Genomic DNA, 13,926 nt, shown 5'->3' on the forward strand with positions numbered 1-13,926 from the left:
AGGGAAAAGGGAAAAGGGATCACCTCACACCGAGAGGAAAAAGGGAAAAGGGATCACCTCACACCGAGGAAAAAGGGAAAAGGGAAAAGGGAAAAGGGAAAAGGGTTCACCTCACACCGAGGAAAAAGGGAAAAGGGAAAAGGGAAAAGGGTTCACCTCACACCGAGAGAAAAAAGGGAAAAGGGAAAAGGGATCACCTCACACCGAGAGGAAAATGGGAAAAGGGAAAAGGATTCACCTCACACCGAGAGGAAAAAGGGAAAAGGGAAAAGGGATCACCTCACACCGAGAGGAAAAAGGGAAAAGGGATCACCTCACACCGAGAGGAAAAAGGGGGTCGGGGAGGGTTCACCTCACACCGAGAAGAAAAAGGGGGTCGGGGAGGGTTCACCTCACACCGAAAGGCAAAAGGGGGGGGGGGAAGGTTCACCTCACACCGAAAGGAAAAAGGGGGGGGGGAAGGTTCACCTCACACCGAAAGGAAAAAGGGGGGGGGGGGAGGTTCACCTCACACCGAAAGGAAAAGTGGGGGGGGGGGGGGTGGAGAGGGTTCACCTCACACCGAAAGGAAAAACGGGAGGCAGAGAGGGTTCACCTCACACCGAAAGGAAAAAGGGGGGGAGGTTTCACCTAACACTGAAAGGAAAAAGGGGAGGCGGAGAGGGTTCACCTCACACCGAAAGGAAAAAGGGGGGGAGGTTTCACCTAACACTGAAAGGAAAAAGGGGAGGCGGAGAGGATTCACCTCACACCGAAAGGAAAAAGGGGGGGGGGGAAGGTTCACCTCACACCGAAAGGAAAAACCTCACACCGAAAGGAAAAAGGGAAAAGGGTTCACCTCACACCGAGAAGCAAAAGGGGGGGGGGGGGGAGGGGTGGGGGAGGGTTCACCTCACACCGAAAGGAAAAAGGGAAAACCTCACACCGAAAGGAAAAAGGGTGTCGGGGAAGGTTCACCTCACACCGAGAAGCAAAAGGGGGGGGGAGGGTTCACCTCACACCGAAAGGAAAAACCTCACACCGAAAGGAAAAAGGGTGTCGGGGAGGGTTCACCTCACACCGAAAGGAAAAAGGGGAGGGGGAGGGGTCACCTCACACCGAAAGGAAAAAGGGGGGAGGGTTCATCTCACATCTAAAGGAAAAACGGGGGGGAGGGGGAGGATTCACCTCACATCTAAAGGAAAAACGGGGGGTAGGGGGATGGTTCACCTCACACCGAAAGGAAAAAGGGGGGTGGGTTCACCTCACACCGAAAAGAAAAAAGGGGGGCGGGTTCACCTCACACCGAAAGGAAAAAAGGGGGGCGGGTTCACCTCACACCGAAAGGAAAAAGGGGGGGAGGGTTCACCTCACACCGAAAGGAAAAAGGGGGGGAGGGTTCACCTCACACCGAAAGGAAAAAGGGGGGGAGGGTTCACCTCACACCGAAAGGAAAAAGGGGGGGGAGGGTTCACCGAACACCGAAAGGAAAAATGGGGGGAGGGTTCACCTCACACCGAAAGGAAAAAGGGGAGAGGGTTCACCTCACACCGAAAAAAAAAAAGGGGAAGGGGAGGGGGAGGGTTCACCTCACACCTAAAGGAAAAAAGGGGGGGGGGGTTCACCCAACCCCCGAAAGAATAAAGGGGGCCATCACCTCATCCGAAGAGGAAGGCGCGAGGAGAGGGGCATTTTTTCACTTTAGTTGCCCCTCCTCTTCCTCCATCTCGGTTAAAACACGGTGGGCATTCAGAGTCCATCGTTTTTATTTGTATCCTCCCTTCATTCCCGATTGAGAAACCAAGGCATCACACTGTACAGTACGACTATTAGTATTACATTAGTATACTATAATCCTATATGGAGTCGCGCACTCTATCGCTAACGCCCTAGAGGGGCCATTCCCCAAGAAGAGCAACGATAAAGAAGGCTACGTAACTCACCGGCAATTTAGGGTGTATTTCCTGAGTACAACGGTGACAAAAGAAGCGAAGTTCAGGCAAGGCCGCGGCCGCCGAAGGAGAGGCAGCTGCAGCAGCTTCCGCCATTTTGACCGGCACGGCGCAGCGCGCATGCGTGGTTGGTCGGCTGTCCCGTTCGCAGGTGTCTTATCGTTATCCTCCTGGAATGTCTAAAAGATTTCCCAACTGGTAGAATGGTCGACTACAATGGGTTTTTTGTCGGTGGTCACGTCCGTCTGTGTGCGGTTAGTAGCACACTGACTGGCACGAACCTGGAGCACGGAAGGCACGCAAAACGTTAATGTTGTTGTAGTTACAACCCTTGAAGCCGAAAGAAACAACAACAACAACAACAATCAACACGCAAAAGGGTTCCCAAGGACAGAATGTAAAGTTTGTGTATTTGGGAAGGACGGAGAGCCGTGTTGGAGGTGAGTGATGGAGTTATACCGAATTTCTTTTTCTTGGTAAAGCCTAAAGGGGGAGACGGTGTCACGATCGCACCCCCAGTACGTACAGTGATTTCGGTGTGAAGGAAGCGATTGAGGTCCGTGTTCCGGACAGTGCCGTCGAATCGTTGATCTCTTGGAATTGTTCGTTGATCGTTCCGTGCGTTGGAGTCGGGCCGGGTCCACGTGGAAAGAAGAACTCAGAAAGTGTGTTTTGTGTAAAATAAAGTATTTAAAATAAAACCTGGCGAATTTAATTTAAATTAAAAAAAGGACCAAACACGTGTCGGTGATTAAATAAATAAATGTATATGCAATTTTCTGCTGCCATTGCCTTTACAGGCAAACTATTCCAAAACATTGAAAATGTACTGTAGTTGGAATGCTCTCCCTGAAAAGGTAGCGGAAGCAGAAACGGTAGGTAGGTTTAAACTGGAGTTCGATAGATACGTACCGCCTGGTATCGAGAAACATTATGGGATGGATAGAAGGGTGCATGGACATTGGAAGGGATGCGCGGACATGATGGGCCGGTCGAATGGTACCTCTGTTGATACACACAAGGATACACAGTTTTTTTTTTTTTTTTTTTTTTTTTTTGTTGTATACAGAGTCGAGGCTCGTGAAAGAGCTAACATTTATCAAACAAACAAATCAAACAAACAAGCAAACAAAGTATATCAAAAGGGGAGCGGTCGACAAGATGGGGAGAGAAGGGGAGGAAGCACACAAACACAACATTTGAGAGCAGGGACATCGGGAGATGTTTTTGGAGGGAGAGGGCCTGGGGGGAGGCAGGATAGGTATAAAACGCAGGGACACCAAGGACTTCCAGGAAAGAAGTCAAAAGTCACCTCAAAAAAGTGGATTTTGGGTGAAATTAGTGGGGGTAGAAAAGATCAAGGTTTTGGATTGGGGAAGACAAGAGTTAGTGGTGAACAGCCGTTTTAAAGACCTGGAGGGAGGAGTGGGATTGAAGAGAGTGAGGGAGTTTGTTCCAGAGGTGGGAGAAAAGAGGAATAAAGGAGTGAAGGTGAGGAGAGGTCTTGATTTTGGCAGTCTAACCATAAGAGGGTTGCAGGCAGATCTTGTGCGACCTGCAGGAATATTTGGGGGACAGAGCCCAGAGAGACCTGGGGGAGCAAGGCCGGAGAGGAGTCGGTAGAAGACGGAAAGACCACCAACCTGCCTGCGGTGAGTAAGTGAAAGACCCTCGGAGATAGCGTCATCGCGGGAGATTCCAATGATTCTGAACGCTTTGGTTTCAACAGCGTGAAGACGAGCTAGGTGTGAGGCAGGAGCACCAGCCCAGAGGGGAGAGCAGTACTCCATTGAGCTGCGGATGAAAGCCTTGTATGTGGTGAGGAGCTCAGGTGTGCCAAGGAAGGACTTCGCACGACGGAGGATGCCCAGTCGGTGACTGGCTTTGGAGGCCAGCTTGGAAATGTGGTTTTCCCAGGAAAGATCATGGCAGATAGAAAGATCATGGCAGTTTGGCAGGAAAGATCATGGCAGTTTACGCTTTGTATCCCACTGATAGGCCGGATCTGCATTCTCAACGGTAGAAAATGACGAAAATTCTAGTATCTGGATCCGGATCTTCACCAAACTCTAATAATTTCGTCCTTGTCACACAACCGACAGGTCCATCAAATTTCGTCCAAATCCGTCCACAACTTTTTGAGATATCATGCTATATAATTTTTGGCCCTATCTTCCAATGGTGAAGAATCACTTTAATATTGTCCTATCCGGATCAGGATCATCACCAAAATAAAACCATTTCGTCCTTGTCACACACCCAACCAGTCCACCAACTTTCGACCGAATCCATCCATAAGGTTTTTGAGATTACATCGTTTTTAGCCCAATCACTCATTGGTGAAGAATCACTTTAAAATTCTCTGATCCGGATGCGAATCTTCACCAAAATTGAATTTTAACTCTTCCTTATCACACACCCAACCTGTCCACCAAATTTCGTCCAAATCCGTCCACAACTTTTTGAGATATGGTGCTTTATATAGTTTTTGGCCCTATCACTCAATGGTGAAAAATCACTTAAAGAAATTCTAGGATCCGGATCTAGATCTTCACCAAAATTTAATAAACTCGTCCTTGTCACACAACCGACCTGTCCACCAAATATCGTCTGAATCCGTCGACAACCTTTTGAGATACGGTATTCTGCTCACAGTCACACACAGACAAGGGTGAAAACATACCTTCCGCCCACCCACATATCCCACCTTCAGTGACGGAGGTAATTCGAAGAAGGAGGAGGCTATACGGCCCATCATGCCTGCTCCACATAAACATTAGGTAATATTTATATAAAGATATTTTTAATGCAAACAATTTTTTTGGTGTTTTTTTTTTGTAATTCTTTTGCAGTTTTTTTTTTGGAGTTTTGTTTTTCCTTTCCGGGTAGTGGGCAACGACGGTTTTGGGGTGAGAAACACACAACATCAACCACACACCACCCCTTGATGAGACTCCCACAGACATGCACATAATCACCCATCCATACTCAAGCTACCTAAAAGTCCTGCCAACGACCCTATACCTGTCTATTGATCCGGCGGCTTCCGGTCCGGTATGAAGAGGACGCAGGCGTCACATGCTCGCCGCTTCTTCGACCGGGCCACTGTCAGTTGCTTTCTTTTTTGGTGGTCGTGCGGATTTTTTTGGCCATTGAGTCTGCCCTCTGCATTGCCCCGGCTCTGCTCCCTGCTTCGCCTGCCCGGCTCCTTCGCCTGCTCGCTGTTTCCTCGGGCACGCTCTCGTGGGTTGTGACCATCGCAGCGGTTTGGTGGCGGTTTCCCGCCGTGATCTTGATTTGTAGCGGCGGCGGTCGATTTCCGCTGCATTTGCCGCTTTGCCGTGATCAACCTTGGCCTCGTTATCGTCTCTTTGCTCCTGCCTGCCCTCTGCTTGGTCCCGGCTCTGCTCCTGGCTTCACCTACCTGGCTCCTTCGTTTCCTCGGGCCCGCTCTCGTGGGTTGGGACCATTGTTTCACCTCCTCAACCTTGGCCTCGTCTCGTCTCTCTGCTCCTGCCTGGCATGGCTCTGCGGTACTCCGCCGCAAGGCTCCTTCTGCTCAATACCCGCTCCACCCCATCATGCATCTCTGCCATCAAATCAAATGGACTCCTCCGACGACCCAGGTACATTCACCGTGGCTCCGGTCGTAAGTTTGTTTATTTGCAATCAGGTCACTCCATCCCTGTCCTCTGGTCGGCTCAGCGCACTCTCACTCTTCGTCCCAGCGCACCTGGTCACAGCAACGCACACGATCGCACCTCCTGCCTACGAACCCTGGCTAAATCACCTGAATTCATCCCTGCTGTTCAAAACAACATCAAGCTCACCCTGTTCAACACCCGGTCCCTCAACAACAAATGCCTCATCCTGAACGAATACATCCTGGATAACAAACTGGACTTTCTCTGTCTCACCGAAACCTGGCAACAACCTCTGGACTACTACACACTCAACCTCACCACACCCAATGGATATTCCTACGTCAATAAACCACGCTCGGAGGGCCGAGGTGGTGGAATTGCCGTTATCCACCGTCAAGACATCAAGACCAACCTCATCTCCATCTCATCTGCTCCATCATTTGAACACCTGGCTTTTAAACTCTCTGGTCGCACGCAGTCAGTCATGGCTGTCGTCTACCGCCCTCCCAAACCACACTCATAATTCCTGTCTGACTTCTCCTACTTTCTGACCCAGCTATGTTCCCTCTCCCCCTCAATCCTCCTCCTTGGTGATTTCAATATCCACATGGACTCCACTGACTCCACAATAACCACTGACTTCACTGATTTACTCACCTGCTTTAACCTCACTCAACATGTCCACTTTCCTACCCATATCCATGGTCACATTTTGGACCTTGTCTGCTCCACTGGATTAAATTTGCACCATCTCTCTGGCTCCGACCTCACCCTCTCTGACCACTTAGCCATCACTCTGACCATCAACATCCCCGCCCCAACACCAAGGCATTATCGCACTATCAACTTCCGTAAGCTAAACGCTCTTTCACCTACCTCATTCTCATCCACCCTCTCTGAAAAAATGTCCACTTCTCCCTTCATTGACCTCCACACCCCTTCCGACCTCACTGACTACTACAACCACACTCTCTCCTCCTGCCTTGACCAGCTTGCGCCTGTAAAAACCAAAACAGTTTCTTTCACCCATTCTGCTCCCTGGTTTACCCCTGAACTCCGCCTGATGAAAACTCGTGCTCGCCAACTTGAAAGACTCCGCAATAAAACGGGTCTCACAGTTCACTCCCAAGCCTACAAGGACCACCTACAACACTACAAAGATGCCCTCTCCCGCGCCCGCTCTGCCTACTACTCTCAAATTATCCACTCTGGCTCCGGAAACCCAAAAGCACTCTTCTCGACAATAAACAAACTCCTCCGCCCCCTGAACACCACCACCCAGTCATTCACAGTAGACAACTGCATCTCCTTCCTCTCTTTCTTCCAACGCAAAATTGACAACATCTACAACAGCTTGACCACCGCCGCACCCGCTCCCCCTCCAACCACCTGCCCCCCCTTGTCCTGCCATCCCCTGTCTCGGTTCTCCCCAATCTCCCCTACTGACCTCTCTGAACTCCTCATAGGAATGAAAATTGCCACCTGCACTCTTGACCCCATCCCCTCCAGCTTTGTCAAGGCCTCCCTCCCTGCTCTCTCTCCACTTATCATTGCAACAATAAACTCCTCCCTGTCTACAGGCATCGTCCCACCTTCCCTCAAAATTGCTGCTGTTACCCCCATTCTAAAAAAACCTGGTCTAAACCCTGACACCCTAAACAACTTCAGACCCATCTCCAACCTACCCTTTCTGTCAAAAGTTTTGGAACGTGCTGTAGCCACTCAACTCAAACATCATCTCTCTGCCAATAACCTGTATGAAACATTCCAATCCGGATTCCGCTCCAACCACAGTACTGAAACTGCTCTCCTCAAAATCACCAACGACCTTCTCCTCTCCTCTGACGCTGGCAACCTCAACATTCTCGTCCTCCTCGACCTCAGCGCTGCCTTTGACACCATCGATCACACCATCCTCCTCACCCGACTTGAATCCACCTTTAACGTTACCGGCACTGCCCTCTCTTGGATTAAATCATACCTCTCTGACAGACGCCAGTTCATCTCCATCAATAACTGCAAATCCCCCACTGCTCCCCTCCCCCAAGGTGTCCCCCAAGGTTCAGTTCTTGGCCCCCTCCTCTTCATCCTTTACCTGTCCCCCCTCAGTCACTTAATCCGCCGTCATGGTCTCCAATTCCACTGCTTCGCCGATGACATCCAGCTTTTCATCTCCACCAAGTCCGTCTCCACCGACACCCACTCTATCCTGACAAACTGCATCACTGAAATAAAATCCTGGCTTCAAATCAACTTCCTCAAGCTTAACTGTGATAAATCTGAAATAATCATCATTGGCCCAAAAACGCTCACCAAGTCCACCCATAACTTTGCCCTCAACATCGACGGTTTCCCAGTATCCACCTCCCCTCACATCCGGAATCTTGGCGTCATCTTTGACCAAACCCTTTCCTTCGACAAATACACGAAACAGATCACAAAGTCAGCCTTCTTTCACCTGAAAAACATTGCCCGTCTCCGCTCATCCCTCTCCTCCACGGCTGCAGAAACCCTCATCCACGCCTTCATCACCTCCCGTCTGGACTACTGCAATAGCCTCCTCTATGGTTCACCCTCAAAAATCACCAATAAACTCCAATACATTCAGAACTCCGCTGCCCGTCTACTCACCCATTCCCGGACCCGTGACCACATCACCCCCGTCCTTTACAAGCTTCACTGGCTCCCCATCCCCCAGAGAATCCAGTACAAAATCCTCCTCTTGACATACAAAGCCCTCCATAACCTGGCCCCATCCTACCTGGCTGACCTCCTCTCCAGACACACTCCCACCCGCAACCTCCGCTCTGCTGGTACCAACCTCCTGACCCCCTCCATCCGGACCAAATTCAGATCCTGGGGGGACAGGGCCTTCTCCATCGCTGCTCCCACCCTCTGGAACTCACTACCTCACACCATCAGAGACTCCTCCTCACTCACCACATTCAAAACATCACTAAAGACCCACCTGTTCAACACTGCATTCAACATTCAACCCACAGCATTTAACCCCTGACTATCTCTTCTCCTTCTCCCTCCTTTTGCTTTAAATATTTCCCTATTGATTCTTGTCTTTTTGCAATTGTTGTTTTCATGTATTTTTATGCATTATGTTTTCCACTCTGTCAAAGCGCCTTTGGGCTTCTGGAAAAGCGCTATACAAAATAAATGAATTATTATTATTATTATTATTTCCAATCCTTCCAGGTACCTATCTAATTCAAATTTAAACTTCTCAACTGTATTTGCTGTCACTACCTTTCCAAGGAAGACCATTCCATGCATTAACTACTCTGAGTAAAAGACCCCAACCTTACTATTGTTTTAACTCTCCTCTTCTCTACTCGCAGGCTATGTCCCCTGGTCCTATCACTGTCTATTTTGCTAAATAATTATTCTGCACTTATTTTGTCTACGCCCTTCATTATGTTAAACATCTCTATCATATCCCCTTGAAACCACCTCCTTTCTAATGTTTAAAGCCCTGTCTCCTTCAGGCGCTCCTCATAACTGAGTCTACCTGGGCCCGGAATCAATCTAGTAGCCCTAGTCTAGCTAGGCCTGGAATCAATCTAGTAGCCCTGCACTGAACCCTCGCTATGGCATATATGTCCTTCTTGATTTGTGGTGACCAAAACCGCACAAAAGATTGTAGATGGGACTCTCAATAAATTCCTATAACATGTCAAAAACCACCTCTTTTGATTTATAATTTATTCAATTACGAATACGAGTACAACCTAAACCCCTGTTTGCTTTACCTGCACCTACCTGGCATTGGCCCATCTGCTGACCTCGCATATATATTGTGCGATATGATCCAAAATTGACCCTTGCATCATGTAATCTCCATTTTCATTATTCTTGCCCATCCCCAGTACCTTACACTTGTTTAGGTTAAATTGCATCAGTCAATATTTTGCCAAATCTATGCAAGTATCAATACTTTCCTGAGTCTGATCACTACCCACCCACTATCCACCTCACAGTCACGTGAAAATGTAAGTACACCCCATGTAAAGTTTTGACTTTTTCAACATACAGCGATTTGATCTTCATTTCAACAATATTGAAAGATAAAGGTGTGATATAATATAGCAAATATCATGAAACATTTACATTTTGTAGTCCATTGTATAATTTAAATAAACATGAATGCAAATTTCGCATGTGGAAAAAGTAAGTACACCCCTACATTTATCACTACTTCAAATACCTAAAATTAGAATAAGGTGCACCAGCTCAGGTGCAAATGATTAGAACATCGTTAGAGAGGATCTTGGAGGAACCTGTCTTATTTAAACCTCAGACATTTAGTTTGGTTTGCTCTTTGTTGTTGAAGTGTGCGGCATCACCATGCCTAAATCAAAAGAGCTCTCTGAGGCCTTCAGAAAGAAGGTTATAGATGCCTACGAGTCTGGGAAGGGATTTAAAAAGATCTCCAAACAATTTGAAATCAATCATTCGACTGTCCGGAAGATCATCTACAAGTGGAGAAGATTCCAAACAACTCCCAACTTGTTCAGGCCAGGCCGCCCCAGCAAGTTCAGCCCAAGAGCAGACCGCAAGATGCTGAAAGAAGTCTCTCGGAACCCCAGAATGTCATCACGGGACCTACAGATAGCTCTTGCCACTGTTGATGTCAAAGTGCACGAGTCGACCATTAGAAAGAGGCTGCACAAATTTGATATACATGGGAGGTGTGCCAGGAGGAAATCTTTGCTGTTCACAAAGAACATCAGGGCAAGACTAAAGTTTGCCAATGAACACCTAGGCAAAGACCAGCACTTCTGGAACAATGTGCTCTGGACAGATGAGTCAAAGGTAGAGCTATTTGGCCACAGTACCAGAAGACATGTTTGTCGAACACCAAAGACAGCATTTGACTACAAGAACCTGATACCAACTGTAAAGCATGGTGGTGGAAATATTATGGTTTGGGGCAGCTTTGCTGCATCAGGGCCTGGGCAGCTCACCATCATAGAATCCACTATGAATTCTTCATTGTACCAGAAGGTGCTTGAGGATAATTTGAGGCCATCTGTCGGAAAGTTGAAGCTCAACCGAAGGTGGACCTTGCAACATGACAATGACCCTAAACATACCAGTAAATCCACCAAGGAATGGCTGAAAAGAAGGAAATGGAGGGTTCTGGAATGGCCAAGTCAAAGCCCGGATCTAAATCCCATCGAGATGTTGTGGGGGGATTTGAAACGAGCTGTGCATGCAAGAAACCCCTCAAACATTGCACACCTGAAAGAATTCTGCATGGAGGAGTGGGCAAAAATTTCTCCCAGTCGATGTCAGAGACTGTTAGACAGTTATAAGAAACGCCTACTTGAGGTTGTTTCTGCCAAAGGGGGCAATACCACCATAGGGGGCAATACCACCAAGGGTGTACTTACTTTTTCCACATGCGAAATTTGCATTTATGTTTATTTAAATTATACAATGGACTACAAAATGTAAATGTTTCATGATATTTGTTATATTATATCACCTTTATCTATCAATATTGTTGAAATGAAGATCAAATAGCTGTATGTTGAAATATGTTGAAAAATTCAAAACTTTACATGGGGTGTACTTACTTTTTCACGTGACTGTATATCCAAGCTTTGTGTCATCTACAAATTTGGAAAGCCTACTCTTCACCCCATTATCCAAATCGTTGATGTAAATTAGGAATAATTAATACTGGTCCTATTACCGATCCCCAAGGTACCCCACTACCTACTTACATTCTCCCAGCAAGACGTCCTCCCAATTACAGCCACTCTTTGCTTCCTATCACTAATCCAGCTTCAAATCCAGTTCGCTAACTGACCAGCCACTCCACAAAGCCCTCACCTTGGCAAACAACCTCTTATGTGGTACCTTATCAAATGCCTTCTTGAAGTCTAGATATATTATGTCCACTGCCATTTCCTCATTCACCCAATCAGAAACTGCTTCATAGAACACTAATAAATTTTAGACTAGAACCTCCCTTTGGTAAACCCATGCTGACTGCCTTTAATTAATTTATATTTATTTTAATGGTTCCTCATCTATTCTCTAATTAATGTCTCCAACACCTTCCCCACAATTGAAGCTGTATGCTTTGGCTGTATGCTTGGGGTCATTGTCCTATTGGAACGTAAATCTTTGCCACTCTGAAGCAGGTTTTCCTGAAGGATTTGCCTGTATTTGGCTACATTCATTGTTCCCTCTATCCTTGCAAGTCTCGCTGTCCCTGCTGCTGAAAAGCATCCCCATAGCTTGATGCTGTCACCACCATGGTTCATGGTAGGGATGGTGTTAGATGGGTGATGAGCTGTGCTCGGTTTCCGCCAGATCTTGTTTTCCCTGTGCTTTTTCTGGTCTTCATTAATGATCTCTCCGACTCTCTGGAAAATCCTCTCTATCTCTTTGCTGATGACTCCATCCTCTACCGCTCCATATCCCAACCCTCAGATCGGCAGGCTCTCTGCAGACCTCTTCACTCTCTGCAGACCTGGACAATATCAAACTGGTCAAACAAGTGGAACATGTCCTTCAATCCTGACAAATCGCACACTCTCACTTTGTCTCTCCGAAAAGACCGTCTGGACAACCCTCCCATCTACTTTCTGAACTTGAAGAAGTTCTGTCACTCAAGCTTTTGGGTCTCACTATCTGCCATGATCTTTCCTGGGAAAACCACATTTCCAAGCTGGCCTCCAAAGCCAGTCACCGACTGGGCATCCTCCGTCGTGCGAAGTCCTTTCTGGGCACTTCTGAGCTCCTCACCACATACAACATGTGTCTGTGCATGTTTTCATGTTCAATGTGTTAACTCTTACACGAGCCTCGATTCTGTATACAAAAACAAACAAAATTTTTTTTTTTAAATGACGTAACACTTTACATTCAGGCGAAAGAGTTCAATTTTCTGTTCATTGAACCACAGAATCTTTTGTCTCATGCTCTGAGTCTTTCATGTGCCTTTTTGAAAACTCCAGGCGTGCTGTCATGCACTTTTTTCTCAGGAGTGGCTTCTGTCTGGCCACTCGCGTAAAGCATAGATTTATGAAGTGCTGCAGAGACTTGTCCTTCCGGCATGTTCTCCCATCTCAGCCAAGGAACTCTGTAGTTCTGCCACAGTGGTCATTGGGTTCTTGGTTACCTCTCTTACCAAGGTCCTTCTTGCCCGGTTGCTCAGTTTGCTCAGACGGCCAGCTCTAGGAAGAGTCTGGGTAGTTCCATATTATGTCCATTTCCTAATGATGGAGCGCACTATGCTCTTGGGAACTTTTAACTCTCTAGAAATCATTTTACACCCTTCCCCAGATCTATGCCTCCTCACAATTCTATCTCAAAGTTCGACGGTCAGTTTATTGGACATCATGGTAGAGTTTGTGCTCTGATATGCACTGTCAACTGTGGGACCTTATATAGAAAGGTGTGTTTCTTTGGAAACCATGTCCAATCAATTGAATTCGCCACAGGTGGACTCCAATCAAGTTGTAGAGACATCTCAATGATGATTAAAGGAAATTGGATGCACCTGAGCTCAATTTGGAGTGTCATGGCAAAGGGTTTGAATACTTATTGACTCGAAACATTTCAGCTTTTCTTTTTAAATTATTTTGTAAAACAATTCCCCCAAAAAATTATGTGTGTGTTATCTTTGACATTATGTGAAGATCATTGACAAAAAAAATCTCAATTTAACCCTTTGTAAATTCAGACTGTAACACAACAAAATGTAAACAAGTCAAGGATTGTGAATACTTTCTGAAGACACTGTATATACTGAACCAATGACTTGCTATTATGCTTAATATTGTTACATTTATGGAGGTAGATGAAGGAATCCCATAGTAATGGTAGGATTGTATAATTATAGCATGGACCGTGGACGCGTAGGAGGAATCTCGACGTACTTAAATGGGGAAACTATAGCTTAAGATTGTTTATGTGTCTTCACACGAGGGGTGAAGCTGTGCTAATTAGTTAGGGATTAAGGTTAGTTTTCCCCAGTATGTGATTTTTCCTCTGTCTTTTTCCCTAACGTTTTACATTTACCTAGGCCGGCCATGCAAAACCTCCGTTTAATGACAACAACCACAACAGAACCCGAACAGAGCTGATCATGACACATGAACACTTACGGACAAAAGGCCACACCCCTGGAGTGGTACTATGGGTGTGGAAGAGCACAGCCGGCAGGTACCGCCCACAGAGTGATGAGGGCCAGGGGTGACGTCAGAGCTAGAAGCTTCGATAGCTGAGAGGGAGCTTGTTGAAAGAGATGCTGGCCATTGTGTGCATTGGTTTATTTTGGTGTGCACTTTCACTAAGAAAGAGGAGGTTTTGGGTGGTGGGCT

General features: G+C 46.9%; 2 protein-coding genes across 9 annotated transcripts in view; one reads left to right on the top strand and one right to left on the bottom strand.

Moving 5' to 3' along the window:
* Positions 1–2,071, bottom strand: part of RNF115 (ring finger protein 115) — a 73,706-nt gene extending 71,635 nt beyond the window's left edge. For all 4 annotated transcript variants that reach the window (XR_013622415.1, XR_010983244.2, XM_068106721.2 and 1 more), the window contains exon 1: positions 1,923–2,071. Coding sequence is in view for 2 of the 4 variants with exons in the window: in XM_068106721.2 (XP_067962822.2) it covers positions 1,923–2,027 (105 nt within the window). In the remaining 2 variants the exon portion in view is untranslated. The remainder of the gene's footprint in view (positions 1–1,922) is intronic.
* Positions 2,072–2,254: 183 nt separating this feature from the next.
* The window catches only part of SLC25A42 (solute carrier family 25 member 42), a 194,004-nt gene continuing 182,332 nt past the window's right edge, over positions 2,255–13,926 (top strand). The window contains exon 1 of one of the 5 annotated variants that reach the window (XM_068106718.2): positions 2,255–2,371. The gene's annotated coding sequence lies outside the window, so the exon portion shown is untranslated. The remainder of the gene's footprint in view (positions 2,372–13,926) is intronic. The other 4 variants (XM_068106709.2, XM_068106717.2, XM_078771982.1 and 1 more) reach the window with 4 other exon arrangements.

This window comes from Myxine glutinosa, chromosome 2 (assembly GCF_964187855.1).
Source record: "Myxine glutinosa chromosome 2, kmMyxGlut1.1, whole genome shotgun sequence".
In the NCBI taxonomy this organism is placed as follows: domain Eukaryota; kingdom Metazoa; phylum Chordata; class Myxini; order Myxiniformes; family Myxinidae; genus Myxine; species Myxine glutinosa.